The sequence below is a fragment of the Trichomycterus rosablanca genome, chromosome 9 (assembly GCF_030014385.1).
Source record: "Trichomycterus rosablanca isolate fTriRos1 chromosome 9, fTriRos1.hap1, whole genome shotgun sequence".
Lineage (NCBI taxonomy): Eukaryota > Metazoa > Chordata > Actinopteri > Siluriformes > Trichomycteridae > Trichomycterus > Trichomycterus rosablanca.
This window is the reverse complement of record NC_085996.1, coordinates 29,302,846-29,325,709: the sequence shown is the minus strand read 5'-3', so window position 1 is coordinate 29,325,709 and position 22,864 is coordinate 29,302,846. Positions and strand designations below refer to the sequence as shown.

The window sequence follows — 22,864 nt, the reverse complement described above, 5'->3', positions numbered from 1 at the left end:
ATTTAAACCCCTGCCTGGAAAGTTCGGGGCTTCGCTTCTCTTCTCAACTCTTGCTGACGCTTGTGTAAAAGGTGGTTAGAGATGGAAGCCCTCAGCTGGGAACACACTTTTGATCTTCTCATCATATTTAATAAAATAAGTAATCGATCTTGGTAATCTGAGTCTTTTTCTTTCATTAAAGAACGCGACAAATGTAACGTATGTTAATCTGGCAAAAATTAATGCCATGAAATAAATTAATTTAACAGAAGCTACACATCCCAGGTTTGGTTTCCACGTCCCTGGCCCAAAGTTTTGTTTATTTCAATAAATCATTTAAAATATACTAATGTCAAGTTATATGATAGGTTCTAAAACCTATTACTAAGCTCCAACTTGCAATAATGTCATAAAGATGCGCTATCTCAGAGACTTAAACTCAGATTTACACCAATTCCTGTATGTTATAAAAAAAGCATTACTGCTAATATGGAACTACAAAATATTTACCAGAGCAGGGGTTCTCAAAGTGGGGACCAATAATCCTGGGGACCCATGACGTGGTGTTAGGGGTTATTCGAAGTCAGAATTAATGTTGACATAAGCCGATAGCAACATGATACACTGATCAGGCATAACATTATGACCACTTCCTTGTTTTTACACTCACTGTCCATTTTATCAGCTCCACTTACCATATGGAAGCATTTTGTAGTTCTACAATTACTGACTGTAGTCCATCTGTTTTTCTACATACCTTTTCACCCTGTTTTCACCCTGTTCTTCAATGGTCAGGACCCCCACAGGACCACCACAGAGCAGGTATTATTTGGGTGGTGGATCATTCTCAGCACTGCAATTACAATGACATGATAGTGGTGTGTTAGTGTGTGTTGTGCTGGTAGGAGTGGATGAGACACAGCAGCGCTGCTGGAGTTTTTAAATACAGTGTCCACTCACTGTCCACTCTATTAGACACTCCTACCTAGTTGGTCCACCTTGTAGATGTAAAGTCAGAGGCGATCGCTCATCTATTACTGCTGTTTGAGTTGGTCATCTTTTAGACCTTCATCAGTGGTCACAGGATGCTGCCCACGGGGCACTGTTGGTTAGAAATATTTGGTTGGTGGACTATTCTCAGTCCAGCAATGACAGTGAGGTGTTTAAAAACTTCAGCATTGCTGTGTTTTATCCACTCATACCAGCACAACACACACTAACATACAACCACCATGTCAGTGTTACTGCAGTGCTGAGAATGATCCACCACCCAAATAATACCTACTCTGTAGTGGTCCTGGGAGAGTCCTGACCATTGAAGGACAGCATGAAAGGAGACTAATAAAGCATGCAGAGAAACAGATGGACTACAGTCAGTAATTGTAGAACTATAAAGTGCTTCTTTATGGTAAGCGGAGCTGATAAAATGGACAGTAAGTGTAGAAACAAGGAGGTGGTTTTAATGTTATGCCTGATCAGTGTATATGACACTAGGCAATGCACTAGTCATGCATTCAAGGCATTATATTCAAGGACTATTGAGACTGTTATTAGCAAAAAGTGCAAAAGCCAACATTTGTCATGGTAAAAACATTGCCAGAGGTGCAAAAGCATCTGTCATGATAAAAAAAAACATTTTAATTCCACATTTTTTAAGCCACTTGCAGTTTCAAAATCCTCCATAAACACATCTTAAGAGGTTGTAAAGCATCTGTACATTTCTGCGGCTCTATTAATTGTCCCTCTGATTCTGTGTTATGTTTTCTGAGAAACAGCTCAAAATCATTTCCAGTCCTAGAGTTCACTCAGTGTGGTTCTTTGGATCACATGTGCAACTCTTGTTTCTCTAAACATGGTGAGCTAAATTATTGCCAGAGATGGTTGTTCCATCTGAACATTGTTTTGATTTTTCTAAATCCAAATGTACACAGTTTACATGAACATTTGGGTGCTTTCTTTTGGCAAACAGGCTCTGTATGTAGCTCCATGCACTACAGCTATATTATAAATAAAATTAAAGTTGTGGGATACTTCTTTCCCATCAATGTACCTTAATGTTTATCTAATAAATGGAATTCAAATGTGCTCAGTGTTCCGGCTTTATTATTTATTTTTTAAAATAATTAATTTATTTTTGCTTTAATAGAGCAGCAAATGATAACGTGGCCTACCAGGATAAGTAAATAAATCTGATTTTGCAAAGAAACTGTTTTGCATTTGAAATAGTGCCTTTCTCTGTGTACATAAATAATACATAAAAAATATAATGCACTGGATATGTATAAGCTAAGTTTGGGTTGTTACTAAATAATAATAATAATAATACAGTGGTACCTTGTAACTTAACGTCCCCTAAACTCAAATAAATCATCTTTAAAACTCAACACCTTTCGTCAAGCAATTTGTACCCCTAAACCCAACGTTTACCTTAAACTAAACATGTTAATTTTTTTTTTATTTATTTATTTATTTTCAAATTAACAATGAACAGCCACTTTGTTCAGTGCTCAGCTTGAGCAGTGCGGTGAAACGTCATCAGAGTGCGAATATGAGACGTGACTTAATGCATTCAATGAACGAAATAGAAACACTAAACTTCTCACTCTCTACTGCTCATAAGTTTTCTCCACTAATAAAGTCCCTCACAAGCCGGCGTAAAAGCTGTTGTGTCGCTTCTCATGTAAGTGCACCCTTACTGAATTAGGGACAGTGGTAGCCTAGTGGGTAGAGCTTTGGGCTATCAACCAGAAGATTGGTGGTTCAAATCCAGGCAGCCACTGTTGGGTCCTTGAGCAAGGCCTTTAGCCCTGTCTGCTCCAGGGGCGCCGTACGATGGCTGATCCTGCGCTCTGACCCCAGCTTCCAAACAAGCTGGGATATGCGAAAAAAGAATTTCATTGTACTGTACACCTGTATATATGACAAATAAAATTATCTTATCTTACTGAACTCGCCAAGGAATATGGTATTCCAAGATTAGTAATCTCCACTATTAAGAAGCATAAGGAAACAATAAAGAAGTAAAGTTTTCAATTGTATTTATATTATATTTCTGTTTTTTTTCAGTGTATAAAAGTAAAAAACAACCCCATTATTTTACGCCTAAAATATATGCAGTTCCATGGGACCATATGAGGTTTCTCATACGTCCTTAAGGGAAAAATACCGTGAAACTCAACGCCTTTTAAACTCGACGCCACTCCCAGAACCAATTGACGTTGAGTTAAAAGGCACCACTCAATTTCAGAGTGTATTTAATTCTAATGAATACGAATACTTTTATTGTCATTGTACATTGATGATTAGCTGCTATTAACAAAACATTAAAATGCACTAATATTTGTATATATCTAATTACAGTTACAATCTCTTTCCATGATTTAAGTGACGTCTTAATGAAATACTCGTTCATTTACGCTCGGAAATACCATCACCTGCTTCCCGGGGAGAGCAAATACTGTTAGTTAAATCGTTTCTCAATTAATGGTTGCATGACTGCCTTGTTTTCTAACAATGTGCAAGTAAAATAAAAACAATTCACGTATTTTCTTAGTTAAAAATAAAAAAACCGCTATATTTTTACGCTATATAAAACGGCACCCCCCCCTTTTGATTTGGTTTGATCCAAAGGACTGTTGCAATGCTTGGAGAACAGACCAGACACGCACTGAATGCATTATGAAGCTCTGCTGCTGGAGGTGATGGCAGGGCCGTAAGATGGTAGCAGCTGCATGTGTATTTTTTGCTTGGGTTAAGAAAATAGCTTAGTGTTTAGTTAAACGATTAAATAGTTCGTACGTTTACTCAGCATGTATAAAGGTGGACTGAGACTGGGGATTTTGCAGACCGTACGTTTCCATTCAGAGCTGCTGTGCTAGAAGTTGGTTTGCTTGAGATCTGAACGGCTTTAAGGTTTGATCTGCATGTGATGGTGCATTGCACGGGGAAATGCTGAAGATTTGGCAAAACAGACTAACAAAGAGCTTACAATGAAAGCGGAATTACTTCCAACTGCAACATGGCTGCTGTCGTCCAGACGTTTATGGGGGAAGTTTAGCCCCTGACGTGAAATAACTTAAAAACACATTTATCTCTTAACCAAAGGGCAGGACTTCTTTCTTCAACATATCTTCACTACCTGGATCGTAAAGGGCGAAACTAGCAAAGCGGTGAGGACGACTCGGTTGCTCAGTCTGATTACATGGCAGTGGAGGAAAACAGGAGCACTATTTGAATTAGTTTGGAATTTCGCTTGGAAGAATAACAACCCTGACTTTACTGAGAAAATGCATTTCTCAATTCCCGAGACAGAAGTTCGCTCCTTGGAAAATGGTTCCACATACGTGGTGAGTGTGCTTCTTTAACTTGATGAATATATATGCAGGTTTAGCTACACAAATCATTGCCAAATCGCCAAAATCTACTCTGCGTTTGAAGTGTAAAAGTCAAAGTAGGGATTGGAATCGATGCCCGAAAGAATCGAGTGTTTGACTCCTTGCTCGGGACTCGTTTGGCTTAACACAGTGAAATCGCTTCTGTTCAAGTTTGCCCTGAATGTAGATAACTAAACATGACACATACGCACTTAGACACCACACTGATATTTTTCTTCTCTAAAATAAAGTAAAATGTAACACATTTGACAACATATTTCAAGCGAACAGATGTATTACCTAGTTAACGGTCAAAGCTCTTTGACAAAACGAACTATCATGCTGTCTCTGAGAAACAAAGTGAAGCTAATGTGTCACGAACGTATTTTCCTCTTAACACTATGAATTATATTAATATTTTACTGTTCATATAACTCTTTCATTCCATGTAATCTGTTTCACACTGTTAGAGCCGACTCGCATAACCAACTCTTAGAATCAGTAGTCGACTCCAAAAAAAAAAGAGTCGATTCGCCAGTTTCAACCTTGGAAAATGTAGCGTCGAATATAAAACGCTGGAGTCATTTTAAAACCGTGAAATCGATTCAGTTAAAATTCTGCCCGCAGGCGATTTTAAAAATGTGTATGACAAACAGCCTTTTAGACTACACAAAGTCAAAAAAGAGGAATACCTGAGGTGAAGTTGAGAAAATTTATAGACAATGCAAATAGTAGTTTAATTACAATTTAAAAATAATTACCATTGCGTGTTGCACTATTTGACAATGTGTCTTTTTCGTCGTGTCTTCTAATCTTTCGGACTTGCTAAGTCTTTATATAATCGATTCAGAATCGACCCAATTGATTCCCTTCATCGCACTTTGATTCGATGCCAACATATCTGTAACTGAGTCACTGACAATAATTATTTAAGATGCATCTAAAACAGAACCAGACTAGGTAGTTCACATCCATTTACAGAGTCATGTTATTGACAAGACCCAAAGCCATGTATTCCACCACAGTCTTCTAAGCATCTGTTAGATCAGGGTTAGTTTTCACTTGCTTGGTTGAAAGGTGGGTCTTCTGTCGCAGTTTGGAGAGAGGAGACTCAGCTGTTAAACTGACCTGTGCATTCCACCAGATGGGTTGTACTAACAGAGAAGTGCCTTGATGTCTGTCCTTCTTAAGACTGAAGGTATAGGCCAAGATGAGCCAGATTTGTGGTTTGATAGGTATGAGATACAAAACAGGTTGTGATAGATGCCTTAGGGAAAGTCGTGGCAGGTCTATTTTTCACTTTGTATGCAAGTGCCATTGTTTGGAGTAAAATGCAGGCAGGAGAGAGCGCAGCAGTGGGGTAAAGGAACAGCTCTTGGGTAGATTAAAAACAGGCATGGGTCTGTGTTTACAGTCAGTTGCAGAACTCTGATGGTGGATTTGGGTTGTACAGCCTTGAGAGAATTGAAGACTGGAAATCTTAAAAGGCTTTTATTGAGATAAATCCATCCTAGTTACCACACAAACAGTTATACAAACTAATACATTAAATATAGGTTTATGTATTAGTTGATACATAAAAGTATTATGTCACATAAAAAGCATGTGTCACATTTCAGACTGAAAAAGGTACAGCGAATTCAGGAAATATTCAAACCCCTTGACATTTTGTATACTTTATTGTGTTGTGGATTTGATCTTTCATTGATTTTTGCTTTTAAATCTACACTCTGAGGCACTTTAAACCATATGACATCATGTTTGGAGTTATCTTAACAACATTTGGCAGACTGGCATCATAAATAAGGGCAGCAATGACTATTTCTGGCAAAAAACAGACACTTAACATTAGCTGGCTAATACCATTCCCACAGTAAAGGATGGTGCTTCTCAGTGGCAAGAACAGGGAGACTGATAAGAATTGACGGCCAAGTTCAGGGATAAATTCAGCCAAAACAGGAACATCCTTAAAGAGAACCTTTTCTAGTGTGCACACAAACTTAGGCTGGGGTGACTGTTTATTTTACAATAAGACAACAACAACAAGACAAAACAACCCTGTGACTTCGGGACAAATCTTAAAATTTTATTGATTGACCAACCCAAAGCCCAGACTTAATCCCAGTTGAACATGTGGAGAGACCTAAAAATGGCAGTTTACATCTATACACTGTTGTTCCGCTGCTGGGGGATCCCTGATTGCAGTCGAGGTGTGTATATAGCTGCTCACACCTCCTCCGACCCGCGTGCAGCCCTTAGCGGAACCCTTTTTTACCTATGCACTCTGCACAGGCACCTCTCTATCTGCCAGTCAGGGTCCTTATACAGCGTTTGAAGAGCCCACCCACATAGTCCGGTCATCCCGCCCTAGCAGAAGCGTGTCTGCTGCATGCACTGCCAATTATGCTTTCTAGATGGCGCCCAGCTGACCGGTGGCAACACCAAGTTTCGAACCGAGGAGTTCAGAATCTCGGCGCTGGTACATCTTTACACTATTAAAGACTTATACAAAGTATTAAGTAAAGGGTCTAAATACTTTTGTAAAAAAGAGATTTCAGCTTCGGATTATTAGATAATTCCAGAATATCTATTAAAACAGGTTTTCACGTTGCTCAGGTGGCGCAGCAGTAAAAACACACGCTGGAACCAGAGCTGGGATCTCGAATACATCGTATCGAATCTCAGCTCTGCCTACCGGCTAAGGCTGAGAAGCCACATGAACAACGATTGGCCTGTTGTTCAGATTTGGGCGGGACTAAGCCAGATAGGGTCTCTCTCTCATGACTGCTGCAATTACGACCTTTGCTGGATAAGATGAAATAAGAGTGCTCTCAGGGTGTGTCTGTCCTCTCTGTACACAATGCTGAGCTGCACTGCACTCGTCAAAGTGTAGGTGATAAAATGCACACGGCACGCTGCCCACGTGTTGGAGGGGGCGTGGGTTAGCTTTGTTCTTCTCAATCAGAGCAGGGATCGGCATTGGTGGAGAGAAAAGAATGACGCAATTGGACACTAAAAGGGGGAAAAGGGAGAAAATGCATTTAAAAAAAATATATATATATATAAAACAGGTTTTCACTTAATTATTGTGGTATATTAAGTGTAGATTGATGGGTGAAAATGTCATTATATCCATTCAAATCCACACAAAATGTACAAAAATCAAGGCGTCTGAATTCTTTCTGAAAACTTTCTGACCATAAATGTTTATAAAGCACATTTTCTTCTCAAAAAAATGTAATGCTTTACTTGGGTGTTTTGTGGTTTTGTTGTATCATCCAGCTTCTGTTAAGCGTCTCTTAAGCTAGGAGTTCCTAAACCAATTTTTAAAATTGATTGTGTCCTCGATTATTTGGCACAGTTTCATGCTATGGTGACCCCTAACTGGATCAGCTAAAAGGAGTCATTTAATCACTGAAGAAACAAAGAGGCAACCACTATTGTTCTTGCCTACAAAAAAAGTTTAATCTTTGTCCCATCCATCCACAAAACATTCTTCTGAAAGTGCTGAGTAACCTTTTCAGGCTTCCACTCAGTAACAAATATACAGTTTTGTTTAATTGAAATGAGAATGAAAATACATTTGCACCATTGGCAATAGTACCTATAATTTATCGTTTGTAACACATAAATAAAGCTCTTACAGTATTTTACACCAAATATTTAAGTTTAGTCTGCTAGCCACAGTTAATCTTCTTTAGAATAGACCAAGGATGACGATGCTAGTTCACAGAAAAGTTTAGCAAGCAGCTAAACCCTGCTGGCTTAATTTGTGGACCACCATGAGAGCTATTTGTGTAAAACGTTATACTTGAGTCTGTTAAATCAGAAGGCATCCAGCTTTTCTCTTTAGCACGTGGTCTACATTCAAGTGAATTTTTGGCTTTTTGGGGAATTGTAAATCACGCTAGCTAGGCTAGACAGCTTTGTCAACACTACAGGAGGAAAACACGGCAGATGGCTGGACTCTGGCCAACACCTTCCTGATACTGTGTTGGTGCCCCTTTTGCTGTCCTGCAACTGTGATTCACTGTGTGTTCTATCAGAACCAGCATTAACTTCTTTAGCAATTTGATCTACAGTAGCTCGTCTGTTGGATCGGACCACACGGGCCAGCCTTCGCTCCCCACGTGCATCAATGAGCCTTGGCCGTCCATGACCCTGTCGCCGGTTTACCACTGTTCCTTCCTTGGACCATTTTGATAGATACTGACCACTGCAGACCGGGAACACCCCACAAGAGCTGCAGTTTTGGAGATGCTCTGACCCAGTCGTCTAACCATCACATATTGGCTCTTGTCAAACTCGCTCAAATCCTTACACTTGTCCATTTTTCCTGCTTCTAACACATCAACTTTGAGGATAAAATGTTCACTTGCACCGCTCAGGTGGCGCAGCTCTAAAAAGTACGCTAGCACACCAGAGTTGGGGTTTCGAATACATCGTATCGAATCTCAGCTCTGCCTTCCGACTGGGCTGGGCGACTGCATGAACAAAGATTGGCTGTTGTTCATGGGGTAAAAGGTCGGATCATAGGTCCTCATAACTGTTGCAACTGCGGCCCCTGCTGGCTGACTGATGGCGCCTGCACAGGGCTGAGGAATAATGCTGATGAGAGTGTGGCCCTCCGTACACAGTGCCCGTCAGTGTATGAACTTGACTTGTGCAGGTGGAAAAATGCAGTCTGTACTGACTGTACGTGCCGGAGGGGGCGTATGTCAGTTGAGAGGCGTCGTCAGTCAGCGGTGAAGGGTCGAATCGGTATAGAGGACGCAATCGGGGTGATTGGACATGACTAGACATGATTGCTGCCAAATATATCCCACCCACTAACATGTCATGATTAAGAGTTCATCTGTGTTATTCACTTTACCTGTCGGTGGTCATGATGTTATGCCTGGTTGGTGTACACCTGCTCTCGCTGCCTTTTTGTTGTACAAAACTTACAAACTTGATCATGTGGACACAGTAGTTGTTATTTACACCAGAAGCATTTCATTCTGGTACAACATCTTTAAAGCAAGGAATAAAGAGGCAGTAAAATCCTTGTTGCCAAAACCACTGAGTATAATATTAACATTCATTCTAGACTTTATACTTCTGTACCTTGTCCCATTTATTCAAGCTTTTGTTGTAAATATTCCCATAGTGGAAGTGTTTATTTTAGAAGTGTGTTTTTAGATGACATGGCTAGAGTTGGCTCTATCTGGATTCAGAATTGAATGGGTTGTAATGGGTTTTGGAAACATTTGACTTTCAGTATGTGCACACTATCCACAGAGCCACAAGGGGAAAAACGAGTTTGCAATAGGAATGGAGACTTCCTGTGCTATCTTCCTGATGACCTCAAAACACTTCCTGTCAAGTTGAAGCCATATGTTTTTCTTTTTTCTGTGAGTCCTTAAAAGGTTTCATTTTACCAATGTAAGCTCTAAATATGAGTGTCTGAAAAGTATATTGATTAAAAATAGGAAACTGAATAATAATTTAAAGTTACAGTAAAATTTCTACTATATTTATGCATTTGTCTTCCGCTGCTGGGGATCCCTGATTGCATTCGAAGAGGGTATGATGCTGCTCACGTCTCCTCTGACACGTGCGCAGTCCTAGCGGACCCGCTCTGCACAGACGCCTCTATCTGCTATCAGGGTCCTTGCTCAGCGTCGAAGACCCCACCCACATAGTCCAGTTATCCTGCTGCAGGCACTGCCAATTATGCCCGCTAGATGGCGCCCAACCCACCGGTGGCAACGCCGAGTTTCAAACCGAGGAGTTCAGAATCTCGGCGCTGGTGTGCTAGCGGATTATCCCGCTGCGCCACCTGGGCGCCTATGTACATTTTTAACCACAAAAGGGGCCTGCTGATGTAAAAATATCCCAGCCTTTTTAAAAAGTACAGTCTGCTTCGTCCCTTTTTGTACACTGTTGTCCATATGTCTGGAATATGAATGTGAATAAGCTGCTTTAAATTGTCCCAAGCGAAGGATTGTTATCCTGTGTACAGCAGAAATGAGCACTCAAGTTAGTGACTCGAGTTTAAGTCAAACTTACAAATAGGACACATACAAATAGGCTTATGAGTTGGTTTGCAACTAGTCCTTAATGACTCTCAACACTAAGACATCCCATTAGGCATCCCTAATTAAAAAAAGTTTTGTTTTCCAATTTCACTGACTGTTGCTCAGTTTTACTGTGTACTTAGTGTCAGCCACCGTGCCGTTGCATCAGTCTTGTAAGGTGAGCATGCTAAGTGGGTAGCACTACCGCCTCACAGCAAGAAGGTCCTGCTGGGTTCGATCCCGTGTCCGCATGGGTTTACTCCGGGTGCTCCGGTTTCCTCCCACTGTCCAAAGACATGCAAGTGAGGTGATTTGGAGACACTAAATTGTCCATGACTGTGTTCGATATAACCTTGTGAACTGATTAATCTTGTGTAATGAGTAACTACCGTTCTTGTCATGAATGTAACCAAAGTGTAAAACATGACGTTAAAATCCTAATAAACAAACAAACTAGACTGATTACTGATAATTTCAATTATTGAAAAATTAGAACCCCAGCAATGAGGAAAATTGTGTTAATAAAAGTTGATCTAACACCAGCTTTTGTTGTTTATAGGTGGTAAATCTCAGAAGTGCTTAAAGTTTGCTGGCAGCTGAAAAAGTTGTAATAAAATTATATCCTACATAAAGGCAATAAGATTAAAAGAACTTTCTGGCAAAACTGCAAGTTTTAAAGTTCATTGCATAATAATAAAAGAGCCTCCAGGTACATAATGGTCCATAAAACCTTGCTTACATTAAGCTGATACAGCTTTTTTGTTTCTGTGATTAGTGGAGTGTTTTAGGTAAGCAAAAATAATTTGCTGCAATAGAGGAAACCCCAGTGCTTACACACCTCTGCTAAAATGTAGCTGCACAGATTCTAACCTGTTTTCTTAATCCACCTTTATACAGACGGGAATGTGGTCATCTGACATTTTCAGACTCCTGTTACAAAAGTCACAGTGAAGATGACATGTTTGGCTGTCACATCAAATCAATAGTTAACATTTAACTAGGTTTACAAACCATATAAATACCGATCAGCCATAACATTAAAACCACCTCCTTTTGTCTACACTCACTGTGCATTTTATCAGCTCCATTTACCATATAGAAGCATTTCTACTGACTGTAGTCCATCTGTTTTTCTGCATGCTTTGTTAGCCCCCTTTCATGCTGTTCTTTAATGGTCAGGACCCCCACAGGACCACTACAGAGTAGGTATTATTTAGATGGTGGATCATTCTCAGCATTGCGGTGACACGGTGACATGGTGGTGGTGTGTTAGTGTGTGTTGTGCTGGTATGAGTGGATCAGACACAGCAATGCTGCTGGAGTTTTTAAACACTTCACTATAATGACTATATAACCACACAGAATAGTCCACCAACCAAAAATATTCAGCCAACAGCGCCCCGTGGGCAGCGTCCTGTGATCACTAATGAAGGTCTAGAAGATGACCGACTCAAACAGCAGCAATAGATGAGCGATCGTCTCTGACTTTACATCTACAAGGTGGACCAACTAGGTAGGACGTTATTTAAAAACTCCGGCGGTGCTGCTGTGTCTGATCCACTCATACCAGCACAACACACACTAACACACCACCACCATGTCATTGTCACTGCAGTGCTGAGAATCATCCACCACCTAAATAATACCCGCTCTGTGGTCAGTATTTAGTCAGTAAGTGTAGAACTACAAAGTGCTTCTATATGGTAAGTGAAGCTGATAAAATGGACAGTAAGTGTAGAAACAAGGAGGTGGTTTTAATGTTATGGCTTATCAGTGTATAACCATAGAGAGTTGATTTTGACCATTATACAGACTGGAGCATTGACCTAACATACAAAAAGATCCCAAATAACCCAGCCAACACATACTTTAAAAAGCACTAGAGTAAACTGTGGTCAGTCCAAAAATAAAACCATAGACCAAATAAAACCAATCACCACGCTTAGGCTTTTGGCATGTGTATACATTTTTGTGATGATGTTGTTCTTTCGGCTGACCCCATATTTTAATGCTCACCACTGCGGACCATTCCTTTCTTCATGCCTGATTTGGTACAGTTCTTATGCCAGACGCTTTTGAGGAAACAGGTTCATGAAATTTTATTGTTTCAATCAAAGGGCTCATTAAATATAATTAAAAGGCTACGAAGCCACAACAAGAAAATGCGGGATTCATCTAAAATGCAAAGTGGTCTCCACATTTCACAGTACACTAGTCCCCATGGTGTGTTTTTCACACAATGTTCTGTTGACTACGACATTTCAGGGTTTTGTAAACATTCTCTCTGCCATGTTTGTGCTTTGCTTTAGACCAGCGGTCCTCAACCTTTTTTGCATCACAAACCAATTTCATATAAGATATAATTTCACAGGCCTATGGGGCAGGAGGATTTAAAATAAAATTATATAATGAGCATAATAAAAAACAAAGTGCATAACAATACTACTCACCAATGATGGAAAATCAGTGGGAACTCTGATCTGTCTGGTGATAGAAGACAACACCTGAAGTGTGTTCCTTATGTCCAGTCTACTCCGTAACTTTGTTTTGGTTGCCGTCACTGCAGAAAAGTAGGTTGTTGGGAATGGAATGTTTTCATTGCTTTTGTAGTCATCTCTAATTATTTGTTCTTTCTGTGCGGCCCGATAATAAATGACCCATGGACCGGTACAGACGGTGGTTGGGGACCACTGCTTTAGACTATATATATGTCATATAAACTATATGTCTCATTGGCAAATTTTAAAACTATGTCAAAGTTCAGTCAGGTTGAATTTTAAGCGCAGCGGCGAGCAGTAAAAGCCGTGAATCAATGCGACAAATCTGTATAGTTGGCACTGCTAAGAGAAGTGCATCAGCAAGTTAACCGGGACCACCTCATCATGTGAATGCAGTCTTACTAATGACAGACAAAACAAGGGAAACACAGGAAGGGAGTGAGAACGCAGAAATAACTAAACATCTAAACAACTAAATCACACCGCTGTTGCTCCCTTCATTCAGTTAAATCACAACACTGTTATCTATTGTAGCTCGGGTAGCACTGTCGCCTCACAGCAAGAAGGTCCTGGGTTCGATCACCAGATGGGGCGGTCCGGGTCCTTTCTGTGTGGAGTTTGCATGTTCTCCCCGTGTCTGCATGGGTTTCCTCCGGGAGCTCTGGTTTCCTCCCACAGTCCAAAGACATGCAAGTGAGGTGAATTGGAGATACAAAATTGTTCATGACTGTGTTCGATATAACCTTGAGAACTGGTGAATCTTGTGTAATGAGTAACTACTGTTTCTGTCATGAATGTAACCAAAGTGTAAAACATGACGTTAAAATCCTAATCAAACAAACATCTATTGTAGGTCACATGTAGTAGATGATCATTTCATAATAAAAACAGCCTGAATCCTGCAATCCTGAAGTCTTATACACAAGGTCCATCCTTCTCAGTGATGGATCACTGCACTGTAAAAGTGTGAACATCCTATAAATAATGCATTTAGCCATAAGTGTGTAGTAGAAAAAAAAGAGCAGAAGCTGTCGGACGCCCTTCATGATCAGTTTCCTGTGGTGTCTCTGATATATTTATAGCCGTCTTGCAGTCATCTGTCACATAAACTGTCTTTTTTTGTTATGTTTTGAAACCCTCCTTGTGTGCATTTTTGTATATAAAATTTTGCAGTGTCTCCAGAATCTAACTATCTATTTTCTCTGCCTTTTCTCTCCCTCTCAGGCCTACAACATCCACGTGAATGGGGTTCTGCACTGCCGGGTGCGCTACAGTCAGCTTTTAGGCCTGCATGAACAGGTAAAGTACAGTAAAAATTAAAGACCTAAATTTAGGCAAACTCGTGTCGCATATATCCTCATCTCTTCATCTACTAATCAGAGGCATCATTCTGGCATGAAAGGCTTTATTGTTCTACACCCACCATTCTAAATAAAGTCAGCATTGTAGGAAGAATGTAAATAAGAACAGACAGCAAACAGCAGTGATTAGCAAATCCACTTTGGCCTGTATTCAATGAAAACAGAGCAAAGTGCAAATTAACTTTGTGTGTTTGGGCGTATTCTAATTCTAAATTTAATGTCTGTACATGTTCCAGAAAAGTTAGGACAGGTCCATGTTTACACACACTTATCACCTTTCCTTTTAACAACATTCTGTAATCGTTTAGGATGTATACTATATGGACAAAAGTACTGGGACACTCCTTCTAATAATTGAATTCATGTGTTTTAACCACAGCAGTTGCTAACAGGTTTAATAAATCAATTATGTACAGGAAATGATATGCATCCAACTTTGCTGCAACAGTTAAGTGAAGGCCCTTTTTTGTTCCAGCATTATTGTGTCACTGTGTACAAAGCAAGCTCTATAAAGACATGAAGAATTGCTTGGTTTAAAGAAACTCCAGTGGCCCACACAGAGCCCTTACCTCAGAACCATTAAACAGCTTTGGAATGAACTGGAACATCAGTTGAGGCTTTCTTGACCAACATCAGTTCCCAGCCATACAAATGCTCTTTTGACCAAATGGGCACAAATTCCCGTATATACACCGATCAGCCATAACATTAAAACCACCTCCTTGTTTCTACACTCACTGTCCATTTTATCAGCTCCACTTACCATATAGGGCAGTGATAGCTCAGTGGTTAAGGTACTGGACTAGTAAACAGAACGTTGCCGGTTCAAGCCCCGCCACCACCAAGTTGCCACTGTTGGGTCCCTGAGCAAGGCTCTTAACCCTCAACTGCTCATCGTGTTCAGATCATTGTGTAAGTCGCTTTGGATAAAAGCGTCTGCTAAATGCTTAAAATGTAAAAATGTAAATATAGAAGCTGACTGTAGTGCATCTGTTTCTCTACATGCTTTATTAGCCCCTTTCATGCTGTTCTTCAATGGTCAGGACCACCACAGAGTAGGTATTATTTAGGTGGTGGGTCATTCTCAGCATTGCAGTGACACTTCTGGACTGAGAATAGTCCACCAACCAAAAATATCCAGCCAACAGCGCCCCGTGGGCAGCGTCCTGCGACCACTGATGAAGGTCTAGAAGATGTCCAACTCAAACAGCAGCAAAAGATGAGCGATCGTCTCTGACTTTACATCTACAAGGTGGACCAACTAGGTAGGAGAGTCTAATAGAGTGGACAGTGGGTGGACATGGTATTTAAAAACTCCAGCAGCGCTGCTGGGTCTGATCCACTCATACCAGCATAACACACACTAACACACCACCACCATGTCATTGTCACTGCAGTGTTGAAAATGATCCACCACCTAAATAATACCTGCTCTGTGGGGGGTCCTGACCATTGAAGAACAGGATGAAAGCAGGCTAAAAAGGTATGCAGAGAAACAGATGGACTACAGTCAGTAATTGTAGAACTACAAAGTGCTTCTGTATGGTAAGTGGAGCTGATAAAATGGACAGTGAGTGTAAAAACAAGGAGGTGGTTTTAATGTTATGGTTGATCTGTGTACATGGCTTTAAATTGCATTGAAAACATCACAGTTCATCAGTGGGATCTTTTTAACCTTGGACAAATAGTACGTTTGCTTAATGAAATTGAGTCTAGATTGAACCGCAGTGCTGCAAAGAATTATTATTAATTATTATTTTATTTTTTATTTTATTTCTTATTGTTAGCCATAATTTCAAAGAAGACTAATGTAATAAATTTGTGCTGTCTAAATACTTTTTTTCCTCCCTACAATTTATTATACACTTTTATTTCATATTTATAAGTACAAAAATTCAAGACATTTCAGTGTCATTTAAATTTTTTCCAGTGGAATTTTTTCCAGTGGAATTGTTCAGTATAGTAATTAACATAAACAGTGATTATGCTTGACATGACATGAATTGAATCACTCTGTGTTCTTTTAACCTTCCATAAAAATGCAGAAACTGCAGATTTACTCAAGCAGACGTTATTTTGCTTGTTTATTTTGCTTGTTTATTTTGCTTGTTTGATCGTACAGAGAGCTGCTTGGATATTTTTTTCTGGTCTTTTCACACACAATTTGTGAGAATGCCAAATGTTTGTTTTTTGTAATTAAGAAACTTAAGGGATTCTACCAACAAGACCAGGCTTTGTGGTCAGGCTGCTGCTGTTGCTAGGTAACAGTGTCTAAGACTTGCGGTCGGATGAGGCGCCCTGGTTAATGGGGTTGCCATGGTGGATGGATTTAGCAGATTTTCTCTTATTGCTCCAAAACTAATTCATTGGAATATCTGAACACCTGATTATGTGGCTGTGAATACAAAGTGTCATTTTTCATACTTCTCTTGTGCAGTACATAGTGATGTCAATTATTTTACCATATGTCATGGATTATGAGAAGATGATGTATTGTGAACATAATTCTTGAAGAAATGTTATGTTGATTATAGGCAAGCTGTAGCCTAGTGGTTAAGGTACTGGACCAGTAATCAGAGGGTCGCTGGTTCAAGTCCCACCACTGCCAGGTTGCTGCTGTTGAGTAAGGCCCTTAACCCTCAATTGTTCTGTATATACTGTAACTATAATGTAAGTCGCTTTGGATAAGGGTGTCTGCTAAATGCTGAAAATGTAAATGTAATGTAATGATTACGACTAGGGCCCTACTAAATTCAAGGGAAAATTTGCTTTTTTTTCCTGGACCTCGTTTTTTAACACATCATAGCCTACCTTAATGGTTGAATGTAAACCCAGTACACCCAAATGACTTGGACATTTTGACTAAGCAATTACTAACTGAATTGCTGTAGGATTGCTAGGACTGCCTCATATTGCAACTTAATCAGTAAACGTGAGGCACTTGAACGCTGTTTGAATGAAAATTGTTTAATCACTAAACACAAACCCTACATTTAGAATTTCACAGCAAATAAAATATTACACAGAAAAAGAATAATTTTACAGTTCCTGACTCCATTTTCACGGCCGTGAATTAGGTAGGGCTTAATTATGACCCAATGGGTGCCATCACTACCTTCTTTCAAAATTCACAACATTTTAGTTATTTTGGTGATTTATGAGTGTTATTCTTACTGTGCAGTTTTCTTCCCTTTTTTAGAGCAATAAAGCATCAATAAAAAAAGGTCCACAACAATGTATGCACTCCAAATAAAAATTTAGTCCCTATCGTAATGTTTTTTTTTTTGCTGCTTGAAGTATTTTTGTTCTTTTATTTATACCTCTTGCATTTACATGTTTTTGAGCAGATAAAGAAAGAATATGGAAACAATGTGGTTCCTGCATTCCCACCGAAGAAAATCTTTACCCTCACACCCGCCGAGGTGGAGCAGCGCAGAGAGCAGCTGGAGAAATACATGCAGGCTGGTGAGTTTAACATGGCATCGATCTTCTTAAGGGTTTTTTAAACGTAGTGTAATACTAAGTTCACACTACACAACTGGATCTCTTGTAATCGGGAGTCTTTTATGTCATTGTGGTTTTCACACTGCACACACAATCTATCACCAGGAGAAATCGCAGATGAGTCTTTCTGGTCTCCCAAACTACTTTGAGTGAAAAGGGGTATAATGATACTATTTCAAAAAATGCACATCAAGGGAGCGATCAAGGTTGTTTGTGCTAGAAACTATATTATGCCCCTGCCCCACACATTTACAACTCCTTCCCTGGGTTTCCCCTTGCTCTGTATCCTGCCTTCACTGGCTGTAGTTCAATACCGCAGTCACTGCCGGTCACAATCTGATCGCAACACTTTTCACACTACATTATTTTAAGTCATTGATGGGTCCAGTTATTTACAGTCATTTAACAGTTTACACACAGCGGTTGAGAGCCGATTTTTCGAGCACCGATTTGCAACCGAGCTGGCACATCTAGCGGCGCCCCAATGTTTAATTCATGGCTACAGCCTTGATCTCAAAGATCATTTTCTTAAAAAACGTTTTTATGATGTCATTATTGGTAATTATTTGTAGGTTGATAAATAAAAATAGCAAACATATCCTTTCATAATCAATCCACAACACAAGTCAAGGGGTCTAAATACTTTCTAAATCCACTGTATTATAACTCCACTAATTCAAACCAGCTTATGAATGACGTTCTTGATGATGTCTGCATGAAAAAACAAAGTAGTGAAACATGGCAGCACTATGAGCCATTTGTTTAAATCCAGTCCAGGCCTCGCACATGCCACAGAACAGGCTAAGCCTTGTTGAGCATGTTTGCTTTGAGTCTGGGAGAACACTGCTGTTCTTGGCCGACCACCCTCACGTTACGTCATGGTTTAATGTGGTTATGCAAAATTAACTGCACACAATCTGTTCAGTATGATTACGGTTGTTTGTTTACACAAGCATGCAGCGGCCCTTGAAGGGCAGCTGATAGCCAAAGTGCTATAAAGAAAGAGCCAATAAACATTTCAGTTTGTTAAGCCTGTCTTCTGTCTGGAGCTTTTTATACACCTCAAAAAAAAATCTTCACTCACACTAAAGATGGAAAAAATACATTGGTCAAGCGCTAGTTCTTTTTTTTTAATGACTATTTATCCAAAAGTGTGAAAATATTACCCCACATTCAGACCGGCAGTGATTTTTCACCTCATCACCCGAATTGCTCATTGGCCTGTGTTCACACCGGAAGCATCATCTTAGCCTGTGGCTGTTTGGTTGCCATGGTTTTACTGATGCCAAGCAAAAAAAAATGGCTAGTAGTGTCTTGAAAAACAATCTAATCACATCAGATTCCTTTTTTTTACATAGAGCTGCTTAATAATGGATGAAATGCATCATAAATGCAAAATGTGTTTGAGGGACAGAAAAGAAAATTGTTATTTATTTATTTATATATATTTTTTTATGCATCCTCTCCCTTTTTTCTCCCTTTTTAGCACGTCCAATTGCCCGATTGCGTCATGCTTCCTCTCCACCAATCCCCATCCTTGCTCTGATTGAGGAGAACGAAGCTAACCCACGCCCCCTCCGACACATGGGCAGCATGCTGTGTGCATTTTATCACCTGCACTTTGACGAGTGCAGTGCAGCTCAGCGTTGTGTATAGAAACGACACACCCTGAGAGCACTCTTATTTTATCTCTGTGCAGGTGCCATCAATCAGCCAGCAGAGGTCGTAGTTGCACCAGTCAAGGGAGAGTGACCCCATCCGGCTTAGTCCCGCCCATATCTGAACAACAAGCCAATCGTTGTTCATGTGGCCGCTCAGCCTTAGCCGGTAGGCAGAGCTGAGATTTGATACGATGTATTCGAGATCCCAGCTCTGGTTCCAGCGTGTGTTTTTACCGCTGCGCCATCTGAGCGGCCTGAAAATTTTTATTTATTAAGTGAAAATAAATCTAATATTTTGCAATTCTGATATTGTACTTTTAAAGTTGGTTAGGTTATGTGATACATGTATGGAAATATTTGTAGTTGTTAATTATAAAACAAAGTGTATTGCTTTGTTAATCCTTCTGTATGATGTTTTGCTCAGGTTTGAATCTGTTAATGAATGTCATTAACTGAATGTCTCTTCCTGACCGAACATGACACCTTTCTTTGCTTTTTTTGCAGTGCGTCAAGATCCCTTGCTGGGAGCCAGTGAAATGTTCAATAGCTTTCTGAGAAAGGCTCAACAGGTACAAACTGTAACATTGGTACTTTTTGTACTGCAATATCTAACAATGCTGTGTTACTAAGGCTTCATCAGTGAACTCTGTTTAACAGTTTTGCCTACTAATATGTCACTTCCTCTCAGACTTCTCACTCATTGTGCAGTCATACCAAGTCTTACTCTGTGATTTTCCATCACACCAAAGCTGCAGAGGATGACTTAGAGATTATTAAAGGCCTGCTTTTTTATTTTACCCTGTCTGAACAGAACAGTGATACACCAGTGCTTAATCTCGTCTGGTTTGGATACTTTTTAATTTCCGCATTTATTTATTTTGTGCTTGATGTAACATCTGATTAAAACTAAAAAGAAACTATTCCAGACTGCAGAGAAGGGTTGCTTACATAGTTTTACATAGAAGTCTTTTATCTATGGACGTACTAATTGCCACTTAGTAAACTAAAACAGGAGTGTTTCAAATGAATGCTTTAGTTTGCTAGCTGGTCTGATCTTAAGGGATTTCATGTTTCTAAACAGGTTTAGTTATTTGGTTTTTTTTTTTAAATGTACAGTTTAAATGATGTCCCAAATTAGGTTAATCTAAATTTTAATTAGGTACATCTACATTAACCGGCACTTAATATTTACTGAATACTTTAGGTATTTAGTAACTGTTTGTAACTTCCTCCATCCTCCCATCAATTAGTGAGGACATAAGGATTAATATTTGCTATTTTAACTGTTTTTGCTCAGCAATAGTATTTGAAGAACCAAATAAAGGAATAATCCAGATTATAAATTCTGAATAACTTTAGTTTATTGCAGCTATTGTGATTAGATTAGCTGTTTTTAATTTACCCAGAATCTTATTCTGGACAAAGAAGTAAAGTCATGAGAGTGAAAAAGATTCAGGACTAATTTGTAAGCAGTAAAGTTTATACATATAACCTCCATCATAGGGCAGGCATGTTCAACTATGTGCTCTACTTGCCATTGTCATTGACGTACTTGCAGTTAGTATTCTTTAAGTTTAAGAATAGTATGTTTTAAGAACTTCTAAGAAAACAAAATTTGCTTTTTTTTGTGATAAAGTTTTAATAAAGAATTATGACAGTTTAAATACAATACAATCAACATGTAAGTTACATATGTAGGCTTAAATAGTTTAAATACACTTTTTGGTTAGTAAGCTTAACTTTATTGGAACATGTTGGTGGTATTTCTTGGATAGTGAAGGACTTGCCCTCAGCACAGTTTGCGTGCAGTGTGCTCTATGTAACATCTGATTAAGACTAAAAAGTAACTATTCTAGATTGCAGAGAAGGTTTTGTTTACATAGTTTTACATATAAGTCTTTTATCTATGGACGTACTAATTGCCACTTAGTAAACTAAAACAGGAGTGTTTTAAATTAATGCTTTAGTTTGCTAGCTGGTCTGTTCTTAAGGGATTTCATGTTTCTAAACAGTTTTAGTTTTTTTTGTACAATTTAAATGATGTACTGTTTTATATATTTGTAAATAGCTTACTTTTAATAGTTTCAAACAATATGTTTAGGCTTACTTAAAAATGGAGGCAAGAGACACTGACTGAAAAAAAACCCAAAAAACTTAAGGTCATGTTGTTCCTTAAGTGTTTTAAAAATAACCAGGCTGTTCTGATCGCAGATGTTTTTTGTTTTCTTGACAGGAGACACAACAGATCCCCACTGAGGAGGTCCAGCTGGAGGTGCACCTGTCCAACGGCCAGAAGGTCAATGTCAACATCCTGACGTCAGATCAGACCGAAGATGTCCTTGAGGTAAAAGCTCTGTCTTATTAAGCGAAATGAAATATTTATTTTGAAATTATTTAGTACCTTAGCTAAAATGACACAATAATGTGAACCAAGCTAACAAGCTTACAGATTAGAACGAGAGATGTGTAGCTTAGCAGTAAATACAGTTTTATTTGGAGGTATCCTAAATGCTTCCATATGTCTTTGGTCCTGAGATTTAAAAAGACCTTCCGGCAGTAATGTTGGGAAAAACCATAAAAAGCCTGGCAAAACAATTGTCTGTTAAATGTACTTTTCCCTATATGTAGATAGATTTATTTTTGGTTGAAGCCAAGGAATACTTTCAGCTCCCATCTGCTGCCATTTGTGGGGGATTTATAATGATCTAGGAAGAGAACATGAAAACCCAGACTGGTAAATATTTAATTGGTCCATTCTTATGGTAGTGTGTGATGCTGCTATAAGTGTATGGAACTATTAGTGCCACTGCTGGGCTGAGAATAGTCTAAATACCAAAAATATCTACAGAATGGTGTGTATGTAACATGACATAAACCCACCATTAATACCAGAATATCACAATTGTTTTGTACACTGGACTGAAACGTTATGAAAGGTATACCTGCAAAATATTGAGCAGCTGTTTAACCAATAGGATGGCACGATGGCTCAGTGGGTAGCACTGTCACCTCACAGCAAGAAGGTCCTGGTTCGATCCCCAGGCGGGGCGGTCCGGGTCCTTTCTGTGTGGAGTTGCATGTTCTCCCCGTGTCTGCGTGGGTTTCCTCCGGGAGCTCCGGTTTCCTCCCACAGTCCAAAAACATGCAGTCATGTTCATTGGAAACACTGAATTGCCCTATAGGTGAATGTGTGTGTGTATGTGTGTGTATGTGTGTCTGCCCTGCGATGGACTGGCGCCCCGTCCAGGGTGTTACTGTGTGCCTTGCGCCCATTGAAAAGCTGGAATAGGCTGGATAAGCGGTTAAGAGAGTGAGTGAGTGTTTAACCAATAGCTAAACTTCCATCCCTCTATTTTCATCCTTCTATATTCACATGTTTATTTCTTTGGTTTGCATTCAAGCAACATAAAAAGCTGCGAAAGTCAGATA

At 39.4% G+C, this 22,864-nt stretch overlaps 1 protein-coding gene across 5 annotated transcripts in view; it reads left to right on the top strand.

Moving 5' to 3' along the window:
* The first annotated feature begins 3,682 nt into the window (after nt 1–3,682).
* The window catches only part of snx17 (sorting nexin 17), a 64,358-nt gene continuing 45,176 nt past the window's right edge, over nt 3,683–22,864 (top strand). For all 5 annotated transcript variants that reach the window (XR_010013732.1, XR_010013731.1, XR_010013730.1 and 2 more), the window contains exons 1-5: nt 3,683–4,325; nt 14,134–14,208; nt 17,618–17,735; nt 19,940–20,004; nt 21,669–21,779. Coding sequence is in view for 1 of the 5 variants with exons in the window: in XM_063002198.1 (XP_062858268.1) it covers nt 4,266–4,325; nt 14,134–14,208; nt 17,618–17,735; nt 19,940–20,004; nt 21,669–21,779 (429 nt within the window). In the remaining 4 variants the exon portion in view is untranslated. The remainder of the gene's footprint in view (nt 4,326–14,133; nt 14,209–17,617; nt 17,736–19,939; nt 20,005–21,668; nt 21,780–22,864) is intronic.